The 22,480-nt window shown below is 36.0% G+C and overlaps 1 protein-coding gene across 2 annotated transcripts; it reads left to right on the plus strand.

Annotated features, from left to right (window-relative positions):
• The first annotated feature begins 17,938 nt into the window (after nt 1-17,938).
• SIGE (sigma factor E) lies at nt 17,939-22,031 on the plus strand. Of its 2 annotated transcripts, none has more exons than XM_079046284.1 (6): nt 17,939-18,063; nt 19,439-20,203; nt 20,272-20,418; nt 20,518-20,754; nt 20,917-21,180; nt 21,533-22,031. In XM_079046284.1, the coding sequence occupies exons 2-6, from the start codon at nt 19,502-19,504 to the stop codon at nt 21,728-21,730; spliced, it is 1,548 nt and encodes a 515-aa protein (XP_078902410.1). In that variant the 5' UTR covers nt 17,939-18,063; nt 19,439-19,501; the 3' UTR covers nt 21,731-22,031. The 2 variants fall into 2 exon arrangements, with proteins under 2 accessions (XP_078902410.1, XP_078902411.1); XM_079046285.1 differs by lacking the exon at nt 17,939-18,063 and adding an exon at nt 18,301-18,706.
• The last annotated feature ends 449 nt before the right edge of the window (nt 22,032-22,480 follow it).

The raw sequence follows: 22,480 nt of genomic DNA on the forward strand, positions 1-22,480 counted from the left end.
AAACCCTGTTCATCAAATCCATGAAAGCTGCTGGGGCATTGGTTAATCCGAACGACATAATCAAAAATTCATAGTGTCCATATCTTGTTCTGAACGCAGTCTTCTCGATATCCTGCTCTCTCACCTTCAGTTGATGGTATCCCGACGTAAGATCGATCTTCGAGAAATAGCTTGAACCTTGCAATTGGTCTAACAGGTCATCGATCCTCGGCAACGGGTACTTGTTCTTTATCGTCGCTTTATTCAGCTCTCTGTAATCGATGCACATTCTCATGCTCCCGTCTTTCTTCTTTACAAACAACACAGGGGCTCCTCAGGGTGATGAACTAGGTCGAATGAAACCTTTGTCCAATAACTCCTGAAGTTGTGTCATAAGTTCTTTCATTTCGGTTGGCGCTAATCGATACGGTGCTTTTGCTATCGGCGTCGTTCCTGGTAACAAGTCGATACGAAACTCCACTTGTCGATCAGGGGGCAATCCGGGAAGATCTTCGGGAAAGACTTCCGGATAATCACACACCACCGGAATATTCTGCACCTCCTTCTTCTCCTTCTTAGCATCGATCACGAACGCTAGATATGATGTACATCCCTTGGCCAAACACTTTCTGGCTTTCATTAGGTAAATGATTCCAGAGTTTACTCTGCGTTTGGCTCCATACACCATAAACGACTCTTTTCCTGGCGGGTTTACTTTTACTATCTTCTTCCTACATAATATCTCGGCGTCATTGGCGCTAAGCCAATCCATTCCTAAAACTATGTCGAATCCATTTAACTCGATAAGCAATAATTCCTCGTGGAACTTATTCCCATCCAAGTCAATGAGGATATTTTTCATACGATGGCTAACATGTACAAACTTGCCACTAGCAATCTCGACTAATAAGCCATTAACTAGTCTATCTACAGGCAAAGCTAGTTTTCTACCAAATTCATGCGATATAAAGGAGTAGTTGGCTCCAGAATCAAACAAAATTTGGGCAGGCAATTCGTTTACGAGAAAGGTACCTGAAGCGACATCGACTTCTTCTTCTTTTGCAGCTTCAAGGGTCATCTGAAAGGCTCTCGCCTTCGGCTTTGGTGGTAGATTGGGCTTTGCTGCATCCTTCCTCTTTGGACAGTCTTTTAAAACATGCCCTACTTCATGGCACTCAAAACATACCCTCTTGTCGGTCGGACACACGTTGGCATAATGCCCAGTCTTTCCACATTTGAAGCAAGTCACCTCCTCACTACATTTCCCAGAGTGCTTTTTCTTGCACTTCTCACACCATTTCACTTCACCTCCTCCTCCAAACTTCTTAGACTTAGAAAATTTTCTTCTCTTGTTGGAACCTAAAGTTCCTTCAAATTTTCTCTTTTCACCAACTTCTGCCCTCTCCAGACCCTTCTCTCTGATCTGAACCTCCACATTCTTAGCAGCCCAGATGGCGGCTTTCAAAGTGGTTGCTTGTTTTACCATCGGACCAAAGTCCGCTGGTAATCCGAGGGCAAACTTGTTAACCTTAGAGAGTTTAGTTGGAACTAGATAAGGAACAAACTTCAGCTTTTCTGTAAAACTAGCAGCGTATTCAGTAACGCTCATCTTTCCCTTCTTTAAATTCTGGAACTCATTATTAATTTCCAGAAGGTCCTGCTCTGAGCAGTATTTCAATTTCAGTTGTAGCACAAAGTCTTCCCAAGACATCTTACTAGCTTCTCCCTTGGGCATCGAATCAGCTAGTAACTTCCACCAGCTCAACACACCAGACTTTAACAGAGGAATTGCAAGTGCGGTCTTTTGTTTGTTGCTGCACTCACAACTTTCAAACATCGTCTCCATTTCGGAGATCCAATTCATGACTTCCACCGGTGTCGGACTTCCAGATAGACATGGTGGTTTAGATGCCATGAAATCTTTATATTTGCACCCGCGTCCATCAGCTCCTCCATCCTGGTTATTTTGTCTAACTATTGTTGGGTTGGCTTGACCAAGAGTCCCACTGTAGTTCCCTCCTACTGATTGCCCTTCATTCACTACGGGCTGTTCAACAGGTATCGTAGTCTCTTCCCTATGTTGTTGTAGTAATCGCCTTATCTCCTCCATCTGGCGATCTAACATCATCTGCATCATTGCTTGTACCCCAGCCATCGTCATTGGCTCAGGTGCAGCTCCTACAACAGGTACTTGCTCAACTACTTGAGGTTGAGGCTGTTGATCCCTATTTCCGTTTGCATTTGCAACTCCACTATGAGTTCTTGCCATTACAATCTATATACCGAATAAGGCGAATTTAGGTGTTTATCCTTGTTAGACATTTCAATTCCCTTATCACTCCGAAACGTTTATATGTTAGTTCTAATCTCGTAATCGTACGGTTAGAATCCTACACACATAAGGTTTCCAGATCCGGTCGGCAACAGACCATAGATCCGAACAAATAATGGCACACATGGCAAACACATAGCATTTAGCACATAAGGGCATTTTAGGCATCTTTCCTAAAATAAACTAGTGCTCGTGTCTAAAATATGGTAGACACTCATCTCACAATCAACACTTAGCATTCTAAGTTTAAGTCTAGAAATCCTACAACTTCTTAGTTCGCTTAAACTAATGCTCTGAAACAAACTGTGACATCTCCTAATTTCTCGGCCAGAAAAGGCCGATTTAATTTATGCTTTTTAAAGTAAAATCAGAGAAATCTTTTTAAAAGATGTTGCGGAATTGGTCCCCAATACAAAATATGATAAAAAGTTTATCAAAACCTTTCTTTAAGAAATATATAATTTCATTTCATATCAAAACCTCGGGATGTCATGTTCCGATACAGATCAAAAGCATAAACCAGACATTATAAGCCTTTTAACAGTTATTTACAACTACTGGCCTATAATCCAAAATCTCTCATCGTCCTCCGACTATGCTCGAGGTCCACTACCTGTAACATAAAAAGCTGAGTGGGTCAGGCTTGGGAGCCTGGTGAGCATATAGGTTTTTCAACCCACAGTAATAATAAACTTATTAAGTTCACCAATCAACAATAACCCTGATTACCCGTTCCCGTTATCCTCACTTTACGTCCCTAAACACTTATCACAAGGGACCTAGCCTAAAGAATATCATCGGGATGGACACTACTTCTAAGGGGTTTCCTTAGCCATACATGTCCTAAAGGCAACCATGAGGGGGATGGAGTACAACGAATGAACACTCTAGTTCATTAACACCTACAGGTTGCGGACCTGCTAATGTTTCCCACTGGACTGTCTAGAAAGTCCGTGGTCGTCATCCAAACTCCGCTAGATGACTGAATCACAAATCACATCTAGGCCTCTCATTACTTTTATTTTATCACACATCACTATCTACCCATGTTCTACCCAACATATTTGTAGATAAAAATACTTATATAGTTTAAAACTTGTATAAAACATCAACTCAACAGTCACTTCAAATAAACAATTAATATATTTACACATAGCACGTATTATAAGGTAAATACTTCATATCTATGTGTAAAATGAAAGTGACTATACACTAACATGTTTTGATGAAAATCGGGCAGCAATTCGTTTCCTAAAACGTTCGTTTCTAATAAAACCGGGAGTTTTATTCAGAAACCGGGCTCTGCGAGGGTCGGGCTTCGAAACCGAAAAGATAAATTTTCTGAGCTTCTCGGGCTCTTCGTGGCGTATTCCGGGGGTTATAATCGATACCGGGGCTTTGGGGGATGTTAAGATGAAGAAAATATGAAGAAAGGGGCTTAGAATGGCAAAACTCCAAAAGTAACCGAGAAGGCTCGCATGACCCTTCTATTTATAAGGTCCGAAGTCGGCTTAAGGAGGAGAGGAGTCAGCATGCGAGGACACGCGACAGCAGGGCGAGGGTGCGCAGCACATGGCTCGCATGTGCGAAGTCTTGGTGGCAGCCGCTGATTGGACCGAGGTCTAGTCCGAGACTTCGGACGTGGCCTCCTTCTGCGAGACTCGGACATGTGATAGTAGACACGCATCGGATCCTTAGTGGACCTCTTCGGATTTGCTCTCAGGTTCGGATGACTCACGAGATCGGATGACTCAGCAGAGTTTCGGACACGTGGCTCGCATGACTCACCAATTTCGGACACGTGGCACGTTCTAAGCGAAGGTGACGTGGCCGAAGCCACCTATGCGAAATTTCTCGGTTTTCGCGCCAAAACGTCTAAAATCCATAACTTTTGCATACGAGCTCCGTTTTTGACGTTCTTTATATGCACGCGTAGGTAAAACTACGCTCTACAACTTTCGTTTAGACTTCGTCGGCTAATTTTGACTTTAATTTTTATATTATTATTTTTAACAGACCGGGACAGAAATCCGTTAAAAATTCATAACTTCTTCATCCGACGTCCGTTTTCGTCAGACTTTTTACCGTTTAGCTACTAATGACGAGACCTTCGATTCTCGTTTAGGTCATGTCGGCTAAAAACCACTCGATCTAAAATTCGAGTTTTTAGCTGTCTACTACTAAGCTGAAACTTCGAAAAATCATAACTTCCTCATACGAAGTCAGATTTGGGTGTTCTGTTTATACCTACTCTCGGTTTAACGAACACTACGAGTTTCATTTAGATCACTAAGGCCAAAAACTAGTTTATCAAAAACTCACTTTTTACGACATTCGGCCCGTGCCGGTTTGTCGCGAAACTTCGACAGGTCATAACTTCTTCGTTATAACTCGGATGTTGGCATTCTTTATATATTTGTAATCCTTGTCACGCCCACTACAAGTTTCTTAATAGATATCGGCTTTATCTAAAATTTAATTTTGACGCTCATTTTTTATTCTTAATTAACTAAACCCTAATAATTAAGCATAAAACACATAAAACACATAATATTCACATAATTCCTTTTCATTTCTCCAAAATGAGTCACAAAGGTTAACCTAGACTATAATGTCAATATTAATGTCTAGCCTAGAAACACGGGCATTACATCATCTCAGCAAAACGATCAATAATTTGACGTTGTGCATCTGGGTACAAATACAAGACACACTTATCCTTCAATTCTTCAGGGTATTTTTCCTTCATGTCAACACAATCTTGATGAAGACCAAGTTGGATGGAGGACATCTGCAAGGTAGCATTCATCGCGTCAAAATCACTTGAATCTAATAGAGCACGAAAAAAAAGAGGAATACCTTCCTTCACAACCCACCGCAGCTCCTCAGCCCCCTGTCTACTCTTGCCTGGCAAGTGGCCACTTTCTGTTCTGTCAGGAGTTGTGCATCATTCAATGTAGCAATTTGAGCATCACTCTCCAACATCAGGAGTTTCGCCGCAACCAACTCCTCCTCCAGCAACTTAATGCTAACATCCTTACTCGAACAGGCAATCTCCAATTGAGAAACTTTCTCTATGTATTTGTGACTTAAATGAATGATACTGCTGAGAAACACCTTCGAGCTCTTTCACGGCTAAAGCACGATGGCTTAGAGCATCATCTATTCTAATTTGCAAATCCTTGTTCAACTTTTTCAGCTCCTCTTGCTGGCCAATAGATTTACTCAAATCCGCTACCAGACTCCGGTTCCTCTCCGACAAACCAACAACCTCTTCCTTTAAATCTTTGGCTTCTTTCTCCGTCTGTTCGTGAAGGACCCGCAACTGTTTCAGCCCTTCCAAAGCTTCATCGAAAACAACCTGGCGTTGGGAAAGCTCCTCTAAGCGTGCTTTCATACGTAAGGACACTTCATTCAACAAATGTATTCCCTCCATCAAGCATGACTGAGCCTTATCCAGTGCTTTCTCATCAGAGGCAGCCCCCGTTTGAAAAGGGTTTAGAGGAACACTGGTCACAATGAAAGAACGCCGAAACTAGGGAAGTGAAGCAACGAGGGTGATCAGTGTTGGCATAGTGGCTTCCTTTCCTATTATGATGATAGCTGCACAAACAATAAAACAAACAAATTGTAACAGGGATACGACAAAATATATAAAAATAAAGAAAGAAAAGAAGAAGAAGAAGAAGAAGAAGAAAGCAAGCGTCGATAAAGAAAGAAAAGGAACATACGACCCACCGAAGAGGGAGGATTAGAGATAGTTGCTTCCGTGTCCACAGGTTCCTCATTCTCAGTCATCGTATCGGAAAGGATAGGGATAGGTGTAACAACCGAAGAATCAGTGGTCGACGCCACAAAGCATCCAAACCTAGACCTAAAGAGTTTGTGCTGGAATACAGCGACAGCAGACAAGCTCTTGGGATTTTCCTTCTCCAAAAGAGGGTTTTCAGGGGGATTCTTAGCAGCAACCTCCAGTACTGATTTGGCCAAATGGGACGCCTCTGCCTCACTTTCCACACGTTTCATTTCGCTATCCGGTTCGATTGGACAGTCATGGAAGACAGTGGTTGTAGAGCCTGCCAAGGTACGCTCAAAGCTTGTAACATCAAGAACAGGAGGATCAACAAGCTAATTCAAGCTTCGACTTCTTGTTTCACGACCAGAACATTTCCACTCGGGAGGAGACATTTAGATGAGCTGGTCATCTTGAGCACTTTCAGAGCGCCTCTTTAAGTCGAACCCTTTCGAGGAAGCTCTTGTAGACACTATGGGAGGTTTACCATAATTAGAATCCAATTTCACACCTTTGGGTCGAAGGTTAGGGGGGACATATTTAGAGCTCTCCGACTGTGAAGCCTCTAGAGCGGAATCCATGCTAGATTTTGACCGATTCGGGGAGTCCGGGATCACCACCTCCTCTTTAAGTAGGACAGGGTTCACATTTCTCTTTCAATGAAGACGATCGATAAGGGTTATATTTTTTCCCTCAAATATGTCCACAAGTTTATTACCCAAACGACTCTAATGAGGACTCATGCCTGCCATACCCAACACCGCTTCATCAGGAACTGCCCATCGAACAAAGTTGCTCGCTAACCTCTCTGTTATCAACAATTCATCAGGCGAGAGTTCAGGGACGAGGTCGGCAACCCTGTCAGCGGTTGCACCATACGCCATAGGGTCGGAAAAAGAAGAGGCATGAACAAAGAAGAACTCTTCCTTCCAGTATTTGATAGAGGTGGGGAGGACATCGCATAGCTCCATCAAACCATGGCGAAGAGAGAAGGAAACCCAATCTCCATTGGACATAGGAAGGTAGAAGTAATGAAACAGGGTAATAGACGGCGACACATCTAGGGCAACGCACAGCAGGGTAAAGCAAAGAACCTTGCGAAAACCAGTGGGGTTTATTAGGGTGATGTGCAAACCATAGTATCCAGAACGATTTCGAGGAAATCGAAAGCAGGGAGACGTAACCTAGACTTGTAGAATACTCGATAAACCCCCACGAAGCCTTCTGGAGTGTCAGTAATGGCATCGTTGGCCTCCGGTAAGCGAGGGTGGAACTTGGGATCGATATGGTACTTCCGAAGAAGCATACCCATGGTTTGAACGGTTAGTTTGGATTTCACCGTTCCTATGTGAGAAATCCCAGTGCTTGCCATGTTTAGAAGAGAGGAAGAAAACAAGAAGGTTGGCAGGAGAAGGAAACTGACTATAACTGAAAGAGCGAATGATGAAATGGCTGGTTTAAAACCAAATATTTATAGCAAGTCTAGAGCATGTGAGGATTAACGGGCAGAAAAAGTGGTTGGTAGATACTGTACCCCTATTCAAGTAATGGCAGATAAAGAGATGGTTATAGGGATCATCATTAGGAATAGCATAACCGTTAGCACGTCACGTCAGAATTAATTCAGGAGTTTTACGCCCCTATCCAACCATAACAACTATAATATCGCTCTCACCAAAGTTTACATCCCTACTCTATCGAATATGTAGATATACAAAATGGGGGGGGGGGACTTAATGGGGTATAATCCGGAAATACCTTTATCCTTTCCTAAACATGTCGAACCAGCATGTTCAAAGATGCCCGAATCATTAAACACCGAACTGGCATAACGACTTTTGAGGAAAAGAAAGAGCAGAGGGAATGTACAAAGTGACGTCAAAACAGTAACGACAGTATCTCGAAACTTTGAGGATACAGCCTGTACGAGGATACAGGTCAAGAGATCCTGGTACAGACACACAACAACTGTATAACGGTATGCATAGTACCAATGGTCGTACCTTCGGGCGTTATACCATAAATACGATAAGATGGCTTGTCAGGGTCGATATAGGAAGAGCTTTCCACTTCCTATACCATTATAAATAGACGTATCGACACATCAAGAAGGTAAGTACACATAATCTACTTCTAACTCTCGTGTATAATCAATCAAATATATAACCTTTCGCTAACTTAACTGTCGGAGGATCGTCCGGGATCTCCTTCCGGTCGGTTACTTACGGTTTGTTTGCAGTCTTCAGTTCAATCTTATTCCCTAAGGAGATCAGATCCTTAAGTGAAAGATGGAAGGCGAACCTGAGGGCACACCATCTAATATTCAAGTTCTATATATTTTTAAATATCCCACCTATTGAAAACTGAATTGTAAAACCGATCCAACCGAATTATAATTTAGTTGGTTCAGATCGGATTTGAATTTAGTTTGGAATATTTAGATTCGTGTTTTGAAAATTGAAAACTAGATTGGATCGGATCGAACCTATCTATCCAAATGAACACTCCTACACAAAATAGGGAGAATTTCATATATACCCTTATTAAGCTTAAAAATATCGTATTTTGCCAACCTAAAATCTAAATATCATACATACCCTTATTAACTAATTAAAATATCATATTTGCCCAAATTTATTTTTTAAACATTTTTTTTAACTCTTTTAATCAATTTTTATATTTTAAAATCATCTGAATTTATCATAAAAATCTAGTTGACCAAATTGCCCTTAATTTTAAACCTTTTTGCCTTACATGGGATTGACCAAAATCAGTCTACACATAAATATCTATCCATTTTACGATCTCATTGCATAAATAGGTAGTACCAAATTGACCTTGACTTATCTTTTCACTCAGTGTTTAGACATCAGGAATGTTATTAGTTTTATGACCAAGAACATAGTAAGCTTGATTGTAGGTTCCGTGGTGACTCCTGGTGGTGGTGGTGGTGTATTTTTTGGGAAGAGGGAGGGGTTTGGGAGTGGGTTCTTTTGAAAATTCTTACTTCTTAGGATATGAGCAGGTCCGGTCCTGACGGTGGGCGACCCGGGCGACCGCCCAGGGCCCACGAGTTTAAGGGGCCCAAAATCTTGGGTTATATGGTGTATATAGTTAAAAAAAATTATGTATATCTTTCTTAAGGGCCCAATTTAGCCAAATATGAAATTAGCCAACTAAAATAAAAAAAAACCCGCCTATGCGCCTCGTATTGGATTTTGGAAAGTGGGAACACAGAGACCAGGAATTAGGGTGTTGTGAATCAATAAACGAATCGTCATACTCCATAATCGAAGCGTCATCCCCTCATGAAAGATATACATAATGGTGTATATAGTTAACAAAAGACTCTCGTTTAGTCTTTTGTTGTCGTTCCTAAAAATATCCAAAACACTAATTCAACTATTCAAGAATCCTTTTTTTCTACCATTCTTGCCCTTACCCTTCAACCATCTCTACTTCTTACTCTCTCAAAGCGCGAAAATTTCGCCTTCAGCCTTCCTATTTGCTGATTTTTAGAGTGCATCGATCATACCAGGTAAGGTATTTTTGTTTCTGATTTCTGAACAGATTATGAGTTTCTGCCCTGAGTTGTTTTTGTTTATTGTTTTTAATTGGTTAGGACTTTTTGAACTGATTTACTGATTTGTGTTTCTAATTTCTTAATAGATTAGGTGTTATCAAACTGATTTCTGATTTGTGTTTGCTAAATCTATTCAGACATTCTTAACTGGTTTCTGATTTCTAAATGGATTAGGAGTTTTTGTACTGATTTCTGATTTGAGTTTCTGATTTTTGTATTAATTCTTGATTTATTTTTTCTGAATTCTGAATAGATTAGAAGCTTCTGAACTGATTTATGTATTAATTTTTGATTTATTTTTTTCTGAATTCTGAATAGATTAGAAGCTTCTGAATTGATTTCTGGTTTGTGTTTATGATATTTCGTTTGTATATCAAATTTCTAAAGTCATTTTCACCTTGAAACAGTGAAACTCAATGGTTTAAGGTTCACATTTACACTCAATATGGTAAAATGTTTGTAGATTTTAGGAAGTAATTGTATAATTAGATGCTTTAAGTTCCAAATTTATTGCATATAACGTGTTATTGATTAACAAATCTTGTAACTTTTGTCTGCAGAGAGAAGTGCAAAGTGAAGTTTTTTAAAAACTAAAGTTATTGAAGAATTACACAAGCTTATCAATGTCACAAGAAAAGTTTTCTGGTTTGGCAATACTATGTAAGAAAAAAGATATATTAGATAAAATGATTTTGATAGTATCATTAATGATTTTGTATTTAAACGAACTAGAAGAAGTATTTTTATTTAAATTAGTTGTTTTTGTAAATGTTGTTATATTTTGTATTTTTGATAATATTATTATTGATTTTTGTAATCGGTATGTCTATTTTTGAAGTTTTATTATACTTTTGACTTTATGGGGCCCTTTTTTATTGTCGCCCTTGGCCCAAAATATGTTTGGACCGACCCTGTGAGTAATCTAAAGAGTTGTTAGATAAAGAAGAAGAAGGATTTTGATTTGTGATTGAATGGTCTTTAGACTTATTAAAGCCTTGTGTGTGCTCTGGGTAATGGGTGGATATGTGAATCAAGAACTATTTTGGGTGTTTTTGTAATGGATGAGTATTACAAAGATGTTATGATGATGAAGTTCAGGAATGGTGAGATTGGACGTGGAGAGAACTTGAAGATATATGGGAGGAAGGTGAGAGGAGGAGGCTAGGGAGAATCATTGTAATCGAAGATATGAATGACGGTTCTCTGAGTGTCTTCAAGCTTGATAAAAGTGACATTTTCAGGTAACTTCTAAAATCATGATCTGATTTTGATTTTTCAAGTCATATGACATCTGAATGAACATGATCACACGTATGCCATATTGCCATGGACTCTAATGGTTGGAAAAAGGAAACTAACATCCCAAGAAAGCTAACAGGTGAATCATAAATGGGTTTTGTTACACTTAATGGCGAGAGTTGCATGTGATGTGTTATTCTCAGATGGTACTAAGTTGCCATTTTCTGCACACCACCCTTGAGCCTGAGTTTGGAGTTGTTCAATAAATCCCAATCAGGAAATTACCAGAAGACGAAAACCGTAGAAAATTAGAATCAGAGGACGTTGAATCAAGACATTAAAAAGAACCAAAAGATATCGACTATTGTCATGAGCAAAGATCGGCAACAAACTATGGTTGTCATTCCAATTTCAGAAGGCGTCGATCTCCATCTAGGTGATGAGAAGAAGGGTTAGATAGCTAGGGGTAATCCAGTCCATCAAATTCAAATGTATGGCAACAAGGTTATAAAGTTGAAGGGCAATCTGATCAATTAGCTTTTTTTTTATAAATTAAAATTATTATAACATATAAAAACTAGATAATAGTGTTTAAAAAATAAATTTGGCCAAATATGATATTTTAAAAGTAAAAGAATGATATATATGATATTTAGATTTTAGGTCGGACAAATACCTTATTTTGAAGCTTAACAAAGGTAAATATGAAATTCTCCCTACAAAATAAAATAAAAACAAGGTTTTGTTGTAGTTTTGGGGTTCGACATATGGGTTATCTGGCTGCTGGCAATTGTAGCAAATTATATAGGTGGTGAATCCTAAGAGCAACTCCAATGGACCACTAAAATGGTGCAAAGCCTCTAAAAACCACTCCAATGGACCTTCAAAATCATCACCATTTTTGTGAAGCCTCTTGGTGGCCTCTAAATTTGGCATGACTATCTCCCAACACCAAATGTACTTTTTCAATTTAACTCTATTATTTTATTATATATACTATTTTTAACACCATTATAATTATTAATTTATTCTATATATTATTATTAATGTAAAATTTTAGTGTATGGTTGGAGTGAAAAATGCATTTTAGTGTTACAAAGTCACCATTTTAGTGATTTTTAGTGTTTTGTGGTTGGAGTTGGTTAATAGTGCTCCGGTGTTAGCTGAAAATTTTTAAGAGAGACCCTCAAGAGTTTCTTGACCATCTATATCATTAGTTCTCGCATAATACACACATAGATTTTCGTAACACTTTGCTAATTCTCAAACACAACATTATCTTGTAGCGTATAAATCTCCTCAACCACAACATTTTAATCATTAACTTCATCATGATTTTGAAAAATATCATGAACAATAGAGGATAGTTGAAACAAAAAAATAGCATTATGATAGTCGGAAAAAAATAACACAATGATAGTCTGAATAAAAAAAATAACAAATAAATAATCCCAACGAAAAAATAACACAAGGATAGTCGAAACGAAAAAATAACACAAGAATAGTCCGTACGAAAAAAAATAACACGAGGATAGCCCGAATGAAAAAATAACATGTGATAATCCGGACGAAAAAATAAGGAAAATATATCAGAACAACAAAATAACATGAAGATAATCCGAACGATAGACTAATACATGGATAGCTCGAACGAAAAAATAACACATGGATAGTCGGACCGAAAAACTAACACCAAATAGTCCGTATGAAAAAAATAACACATGGATAATCCGAACGAAAAAATAACATGGGATAATCCGAGCGAAAAAACGATACATGGATAGTCGGAACGAAAAATAACATGAGGATAATCCTAACGAAAAAATAACACAGTAATAGTCTAAATGAGAAAAATAACACAAAAATAGTCCGAATGAATAAAAAATTATATTTTTAATAATAATAATAATAATAATACTAATAATAATAATAATAATAATATGTATTTATTAAAAATATTAAAAACATAAAAACATAAAAACAAAAAAACATAAAAAAAACCTAAATGACAAAACATCAAGTTAGAGGGTACACCAAACAATTAGAAGATACGCTCAAAAAATTCCTCTATATTAAATATTATGATTATGATTAGTATTATTAAATAAAAGGCAAAATACTAAGATTAAGAAGAGTGGGGATCGCCACCAGGCTCGCTAGCCTCGCTAGCAATGTTGAAACACCGCCCCCTAGCACTCGCCAGAGGGTGTCGCTAACCGGGACTCGTCGGATCTTTGGCGAGAAGAGAGATACTTGAAGTAGCATTGTGATTGGACGTAATGTGCTGGACCGGATTGCCATTTGTTTGACCAAATTAATTTTCCACAAACTTTCATTAATTTACCAATTTCTACGAAATGCTAAGATTAACTGTTAAATGGAGAAAAAATGAGGTGACACTTAAAAAACTGGCGTGACAAGATGCTAGGAGTGTTACCACTCCCCTTAGCCTAATTTATTATATCAATATATCTATTTAATAAAATAGTACAACATATATCATATGGCATTTCCTCAACCTCTTTATCTTGAAAGCGAATTTCCAAAATTGCTCTTGTTATAAACCACTTGGCACTTCCATTAAATATGTCCTCTACATTTTCTATTGGGAAAATGACTCAGGAGAGTAACCAACTGTTGATTTTGTTCACATTTTGTCATTTTTTTTGTACGCAATATACTATCGAACTTGTTGTTTGTGTTCACCATAACCCTTTTGACCGATTATCACAGGTGATAGCCAGTCAAAAGGGTCATGGTGAACACAAACAACAAGTTCGATGATATATTACGTACAAAAAGGAAAATGACAAAATATGAACAAAATCAACAGTTGGTTACCCTCCCGAGTCATTTTCCCTTTTATTACAAATGAGTTGAAAATATGAATTGGAAATCAATGAGATAATATATGTCAAAGCCAATTACATGTTTAAGGGAATAAATGGGTTCTTCAACTATTATTGGCAAAATCGTTCAACAAGTGTAAATCTAAGTACAGACAACTGTCATTAAAACATTAAGTAAGTTTTGATTGTTAGTTCTTCTCGTATGGATGTGAAGTCGACGAACGTGTATAACATCAACAGCAAATGCTACCGTTAATGTTGGTCATCTTTTTAATGATAACGTTGATAGGAGGGTAATAAAACTGTATTTTATCATTTTAGATGACAAATGTTTTATTTAGTAAAATAAAATGAAACCTTGCTTTTAGGAAAATAGGGAAAATAACTCATGAGGGTAATCAACTCTTGATTTTGTTCATATTTTCTTATTTTCCTTTTTTCTTGTGCGTAAACAACAAAGTTCGATGATATATTGCGTACAAAAAATAGGACCAAATGTGAACAAAATCAACAGTTGATTACCCTCCTGAGCCATTTTCCCTTTTATATTTACTGATTCCCGATTTTTAGAGATTTAATAGTACAAACACTTAAATTATTCCCATTAAATCAGAAAAATTTCATACAAAAAATAACTAATGTTTAACTGTCTTGCTTTAAATTCGTTGGACCTTATAATCTGTAGATAACCATCCTTTAAATCGAATCCCGTTAAATAAGACCAAAGGTGGTGTCAGGTATTGAGGTCGAGGGTTCAAGTCTCATTGTGGACATAGGTGAAATTAGATGTTAGTTTAGAATTAGATTATATATTATATTTGCGTGTTAAAAAAAAAGAATCCCTTAAATAAGGATCTATTCATTCACTCAATGTATTCAACAAGTAATCTTTCTAAAATTGAAATCCATTGCTGCAAGTAATCTCTTCTCTAAAATTAAAATCGATTGCTGCATATATCCTCTAAATACTCCTTGTGTATTTCGTACCTGGACGATTTAAGTTTGATAGTTCCGTTTTGTTTTCTTCAAAGCATTGTCAATTTCAAGGATTGAGGGTGGTTAGTATATATGCAACTTATACAACACATATGATATAAACTCCACATGTGTATGTAACTTTTGTCTTCTTCTTTTTGTCTGATACAAATAAAATATCTAAAAAACTAGGAATGTACTTTATTGTCACTGTACTATTGTTTCTGTAAATACTTAAAGGTTTTCAACTGAAAACTATAACCTATAATTTTTGTGAGTTCATGTAAGTTTCATATATGCCATGTGTTCGATAAAATGACTAAGAACACCATGAATTAGACTTTAAAGATTGAAATCTCTATCTTTTTCTTATTTTCCTAAAAGAACCATGAATTATAATTTCTTTGAATGATAATATTCTTTCATTAGGCTGATGTATTGCATAAGTTGTCATTGATGCATCATCTTGGTATTTCTACAAGCTGGAGCTCTGTTAGGCCTATCAATTGGTTTTTAGTTATGTTTCTCTACATTTTCATTCCAGTTGATTTATATACAAAAAATAAGTATGATTCAAACTTAATAAATTTGTTGTAGGTCAGCTTACATGCCCTCTCCTTTTTTAGAATGGATTATAAAGATGGAGCTAACCATAATACTAACAAGACTCTTGGCGGATTCTGATCGTGTATGTGCATGTGTTTTTAAATATGTGGGTATGTCAATTTTGTGGATCTGAATCTAGAATCAGACACCATCATCATTGATTTTATCTCTTTCTTTTTTTTTTTTATCGGATATTCATGTATGATTTAGAAGATATCATTTGGATTTTATCTTTTATTGTCTATGTCAAATAATAGGTTGCTAACTTGCTATTTAACTATGTTTTAGTTATTTGACAATATTTGTAATTATTTGTAGAATACAAAGTAGCGGCTATTTTTTGGCATCGGTTAATGGTGATGCAACTCATAAATGGAGTGGTGCTTACACATTTATTAACTACTCTACAACATGTAGATCATTCTACATTTTTTCAACTATATAAAAAACCTAACAAAATGTTATAAATGACATCAAAATCTAATTTTTTATTATTATTGCACTTATAGCATAAATAGCAACAAAATGTCATTACTTTTTATTTGTTTTTTTACCTGTAATCGTACCAAGGAATAACAACGAACCTTCATTAGTTTCTTTTGATGCAATCATAGCACAAATAGTAACCTACTTTATTTTTATTATTATTATTATTATTATTATTATTATTATTATTATTTGTTTTTTTTACCTGTACTAATAGCAAAGAATAGGCACGAAGTTTCATTGGTTTTTTATTTTGTACTTTTACTTCGATCATTGTAAATTAATTTTTTTTTGTAAATATTTAATTAATCGTTAGGATTTCGAATTATAAATAGTGTTTATCTTTTTTAACTGTAGTTTTTATGGATTTAAACTTAATAATTAATATAAAATTATTTGTATATACGTATTGCATGCATGCATTTCGAAAGGAAGTATCTCCATAAAATAATATGGTGAAAAGGTAGTAATCTACATTGTACATTACGTTTTACGTTTTTTAAGTTATAAAAGTGAATTACAACTACGGAATTAAATGAATAATAAAATGAATATTGTGCGGCAATTCACTTTGACACATTGTTATATAATATCAAATTATCTTTGCAAGGCTTTCATATCTAGCAAGAATACACCAACGTGGCTTGCATAAAACTGAAACGTGGCAATTCAAATCCATTTGAAAGTTGTGATGTGGAGGCTCTTAAGCCTATGGCCAGCAGCAGGAGCCAATTGGTTACAAAAAGGTCCTTATGATTATGTGATTTGTGGAATTAAGTTAATTTTTTAATTGTAACATTGGCCGTCCTCAAAGTTTAATTTTGTTTTGATTTTGGTCCGATATAAAAAAAAAACTATTTTACCCTTAATTATATTTTAAGTTATTTTTTATCTCTTATTTATTACTTATAATCTTAAAAGAAAGACTCATCTCTCGCTAAAACCAACCCAATTTCGTTTTGATTCATAAAACATGGGTGATTAATATAAAAAGGATCAAAATCCTTCAATAATCACAACAAATACAATTAAGAGATCCAAAACATATTTTTTAGACAAAATGATGAATTAATCAGGAAAAAAATATTGAAGTATAACGTATCATGAACTAAGAAGGAACTGCAACAATTAGTTTTATTGATTTCAAAGGCATTAGATTCGACAAAGAATTATCTGTGGATTCTAATTTCATTAGATTTGATTAATATTTTGGAAATTTGATTGGGCAATAGACGAATCCACTGTGTTGGATTGATCCGAGGTTGTGAAATTACAATAACAAGAAATAAAAGCAGCTAATTTCCATGCATGACTTCTCATTGTGTGGATCTTACAGGGGTATCCCCTCTCGTGGGCCTGAGGGCGGGGGGTTTTAGGGCGGGACATGCTGCTTTAAAAGCAGCTACAGACAAAGTCACCAAACATGAGAAGTCGTGCATGGAAAATCAACACGTGTTCATACCATTTGCATTTGATACGTTTGGTTTCCTCGCACCGGATGCGGTAGAGTTTCTTAAAAGAGTACAACGAATTATGCATAGTAATGTTATATCCCCTAGATCTTCGGATGTAGTCTTTAAAAGAATTAACTTTACCATTCAAAAAGGCTTAGCGGCACAGCTTGTTGCCCGTTTGCCATCTCACTCATTGTACGATGACAATTAAAATGCTGTTCTAATGAGAATATTATAATAACCCGTTGGAATTTAAAAAAAAATATATGTTATTGATAAGAGTAATTCATGATTGAAAGTAATGATGACAACAAAATAATCAGATCGTTCGATATGTAATAAGTAGAGGGATGTTCAACATTATAATAGGAAAAAATGGACTTGATTCAAAAAACCACGCAACTATAAGGACTATTTTTGTAGTTTACTATTTTACTCTATAAGTTTATGGAAGAAGGTGGAACACGTAGAGGGATGTTCAGGTTTATTATAGAAAAAAAATTGACTTAGATTCAAAAAAACCACATAAACATAAGGACCATTTTTGTAATTTACTCTATAAGTTTATGGAAGAAGGTGGAACACGCGTCTCTTCTTTATATCCTCTATTTCTTTGTGGTTATATGAAGTCCGAACCTTTGAAAACATCAAAACAGCTATCATTTCCTACATATAAATATCCCTAACCACTAATTTTTTAATACGACCTCGATTTGTCTTTCATTAGTAGCACACGAATCCACCAATCCAAGCATCTACACTCTAAGGTACGCCATACCTCTTTTATTCATCGTCTCTATTTTTTTGCTTGAATAGATATGATCATATCTTGCATCATGATCAATTTTATGTATTAAACATTGCTATCGTTTGTTTAATTGGATGTTTTTTTTTATCATCGGGATTTTTCTCTACTATATACAAACTTGAAAGTATTACAATTCCAAACCATTAAATATTTGAATTAATGGAGACATAAAGGTAAATTGTTGCTATAATTTATTAATTTAATAGTCCCTAATGCTACAATTGGATGTGATTGTGCAACGTAACTACTGTAGACTCGTAGACGCCCAAACAAGTCTCACTTACGTGTCAAAAAGTTCGTCCATAAACTGAAGCCAGATATTTATCTACCACTCAAATTTCGCCACGACGACCCTCCACTAGATTATTCTGTTACAATCACCACCCTCCGATCTCATTCTTGCCATTGATCTCCGCCGTCGACTCCTGCTTGTGGCCACCATAATTCCTCGTAAATTCTCCTATTCTTTTGTTATTTCAGTATCAGAAAATTCATGTGCAACGATTATTTCACATTTTCGATCAAACTTCCTTGAGATTTCTCTATCAGAATCCTTGAATTGTTTGAGTTTCCATCAACGAACTCATCCGTTCGTCGTTGAGGTACTGATCTTATTGTTGTGGTGCGCAATCTTAATTTTTCGTAGGTTTGTGCTTTCTTAGAACTGATCTATTATCTATCGAGTGAGAAATTTTGCTTCGTTGAAATGTGTACCATAAGTTCGATTTATTTGTTAACTTCGTTCTCAATCAATGATCAAAGTCTAGAGATCATGTTAAAACTTAAAAAGGTTTGTGATGTAAAGTAGTTATAGCTTTCTAAATATGCAGGCTTTACTAGAATATCAGTTCGAAGACTATGTTAACTCTGTAATCTCAAGACAATTATACTATAAACATTAGGGCTCTCAATCGCTATTTTATCGCCTTGAATCTCTGCTTTCCTTTGATCTTTGTTTAGTTTTTATGTGCATTTGGTTATTAAGTAATAAAAACAAAACGATCTGCTTTCAATGATGCCTAGAATGGTATGTTATGTTTCTGATTAACAAGGGCTTGATCCTAATCTCTCCTGCTTGTTCCATAGCCTTGTGAAAACTTTTCAATCAAGGGATATCAAATGAACTTTAAAGTTGTGTCGATTGAGATTGAAGTGATTTTTAACCATTTTTAATTTGAAACAACTAGAACTACCAATTTAATGATCCTGTGGAGTTAACCTATTTGTTTTGTATTCAACATGCTATACTTGAAGGAGTAGAAATTGATATAAAGTTACTCTTTTTTTTTTTTTTATGTAATGATCCTATGGATTTACCTATTTGTTTGTTACAGGAATTATCTTACAAGTAAAAGCTCTTCCATTATTCAAAATTTTCTGCTTATATACCTCTTGGCATGGGAGTTGTGACTGTATCTAGCTCTGCTGCAAGGACCCCACTTGGATTAAGTGCAAGATTTTCTTCTCATCAATCTCCATTCAAAAGAAAGACAATATTAGCATTCAAAACAGATAAACCCAAGAACACAGCTTTAGTTTCTTCCAAAGAATCTGCAAATTTATCTGTCGACAAATCTAAAGAAAACCCTAAGAGACTTAGACGAAGTAAAAAGCCTTCAGAAAGAGTACAAGCTTTGTCTACTGTTGAAGCTCCTTCATGTTCATTAGATTTGGATTACAATGAAGCTGCAGCTGAACTCGATAGATTATACAAACTCAGTCCAAGTCCAACAACCATTGACTCTGATACCAATGATCATGTGAAAAAAAGTCCACGAAGAAAAAAGAAAAACTTCGATACCAATGACAAGCTAAAAAACACAACCGTTGATATTGTAAGGGGACAACATAAAAAATTCCAAAGGTTGACACTTGAGAAAAGGATTCATCTGAAAAGTGAGAAAAACTCGACGTTAATTACATCAACTTTGAAAAGAAAACAAGGAAAGGTGAATGAAGATGAAAAGATCAACAGACTGGTTAAAGACTACACAGCCTCTACAGATTTAGGAAGTTTAGATTGGAAGAAAATGAAAATCCCACCGGTTCTTCCTTCTTCAGAACATACTCGGCTCTTTAAGTTATTACAAACAATGAAGGTAACAAATTCGAGTCTCTTCAAAACTAATTTTTGTCCATTTCTTATTGGTTTCTTTTGCTACAACAGGCAATCATTGGAGTGAGAGAAGAGTTGGAGAAAACTTTGGAAAGAGAACCAACAGATGGAGAGTTAGCAGAGGCGACAAACATGAACGTGTCACAACTGAGAAAACAAATTGGAATCGGTCAAGCAGCTAGAAATAAACTAATAAAGGTGTGACAAGTTAGGTTTTCGTTTCTCTTAAATTAAACTTACTATATATAGCAAGTTGTTCGTTTTTGCTTAACAATTGTTATGATAATGTACATGCAGCATAATCTTCGACTGGTTTTGTTTGTGATGAACAAATATTTTCAAGAGTTTGCAAATGGAAGAAATTTCCAAGACTTCTGCCAAGCAGGAGTAAAGGGTTTGATCACAGCCGTTGATCGCTTTGAACCTGGAAGAAAATTACAGCTTTCAACATATGCTTTGTTTTGGATCCGACATGCTATCATACGTTCAATGACCCTTTCAAGTTTCTTTAAAGTACCCTTTGGCCTTGAATCGGTATGTTTTTTGTCGCATTCTTTGTTCTTTCTTCTTGTTCTGTAGGTGTAATTGAGGGTGTCTTGAGAGATTAGTCAATGTGATTGTAATAATTTGTCGTATTGTAAGAATTACCATAGAAACAGTATTGAGAGACTTGAAATTTTGGATGGATGGATGCAGGTTAGAATAGAAATACAAAAGGCGAAAAAGAAACTATGGTTTGAACTTATGAGAACTCCAACAGACGAAGAGATAGCAAAAAAAGCTGGAATTTCACTTCAGAGATACCGTGAAGTGACAAAAGTATCAAAACCCATTCTCTCTCTAAACAGAAGAAATTCAGTTACACAGGAAGAATTTATTAACACGATTGAGGATAACGATGGTGTTGGTGATGATGAGAGGCGCCAAACTGCTCTTCTCAGGCTTGCCCTCGATGATGTGGTAAATCTCAAATTTATTTATTATTATTTCTTTTTTTTGAAAAATGCCTTGTATTTTTTCATTGTTTCCGAAAAAGCCCTAAATTTTATATTTTTTTCCATTAAAAACCCTCCAACCTTCTAAATGCTTTCAAATAACCCTAAACCTTTTTAGTTTTTCTCAAAAAAACCCTCAAACTTTACAAATTTTTTGGAAAAAAATGAAGGGTCAGATCGGAAAAAAAAATGAAAAATACAAAGTCTTCGTCAGGCAATTTTTTTTAGAATTAGTCTGAAAAAAACACAAAATATAAGGTATTTTTTGAGATTAACCCTATGTATGTATGTATGTATGTATGTATGTATGTACGAAGCTTGATTCATTGAAACCGAAGGAGAGCTTGGTGATAAGACAAAGATACGGATTGGATGGAAAAGGGAATAGAACACTGGGAGAGATTGCGGGTAATTTGAATATATCAAGAGAAATGGTTAGGAAGCATGAAGTGAAGGCTCTGATGAAGCTCAAACATCCAGCTCGAGTTGAATATCTACGCCACTATCTCTTGTGAAGGATTCCTTTTCTACATGAATATAAAAATTGTGTGTATACGAATGACAACACCTGTATCATAGTTATGAGCTAAAAAAACATAAAACAACACTCGTACATTGTAGTTTCATTACACTATAGTAAAGAGAATTCTAATGGGAGTTTGGTGGGATCATGTTTCTAATGCACCAAACAAGAGTTGTAAAATAGGTGAGAAGGTGAGAGTACATGCGTCTGGTTCTCTTACTTGTGTTTTGAGCAACTAAAACAAAAGAATCGGATTTGAAGGTGTTAGAAACAAAACACTTTTGGATTTACAATGACAATTTTCTCCCAGGAATCCCTCTTTTTAATATGTATGTAATTCTCTCAAGAATCATTCAAATATTTAGATTTTCTCACTCTGGGGAGAACCAAGCAACAATTCTTCTAAATTCTACTTCAACGGGACAAAACTAGGTTTACACAATGGAGCAAGACCAGGTTGGCTCGCCAATACTAAACCAAACCGAAAATTTGATCATAGTAAACTACTAAGCAATGGAGGTAAAATACAATCAAAGTTTCATTATGAAAGAAAAGTATAATTACAAAGAAAATAAGAGATTAAATAAATAGGAAAACTAATTAAGTTAAATCTAGCTAAATGTATAAAATAGAGGTTCCAAACCAAAAAGGTCAATAGAATTATTAGAAAAGTGCCGCACGGCTCATGATCTGGCCGTTCGTTCAGAAGCGATCTCGAGCCTCCATTTTACCTAACACCCCT

The sequence above is a fragment of the Lactuca virosa genome, chromosome 4, assembly GCF_052849685.1.
Source record: "Lactuca virosa cultivar CGN04683 chromosome 4, Lactuca_virosa_CGN04683_v6, whole genome shotgun sequence".
Lineage (NCBI taxonomy): Eukaryota > Viridiplantae > Streptophyta > Magnoliopsida > Asterales > Asteraceae > Lactuca > Lactuca virosa.

What these genes read in the sequence shown, in the direction of transcription:
- SIGE (XM_079046284.1), top strand. Translation starts at nt 19,502, where the DNA reads ATGGGAGTTGTGACTGTATCTAGCTCTGCTGCAAGGACCCCACTTGGA. An exon ending in AGTTATTACAAACAATGAAG is followed by an intron (nt 20,204 to 20,271) that starts GTAACAAATTCG and finishes TTGCTACAACAG; the next exon opens with GCAATCATTGGAGTGAGAGA. An exon ending in GGCTTGCCCTCGATGATGTG is followed by an intron (nt 21,181 to 21,532) that starts GTAAATCTCAAA and finishes GTATGTACGAAG; the next exon opens with CTTGATTCATTGAAACCGAA.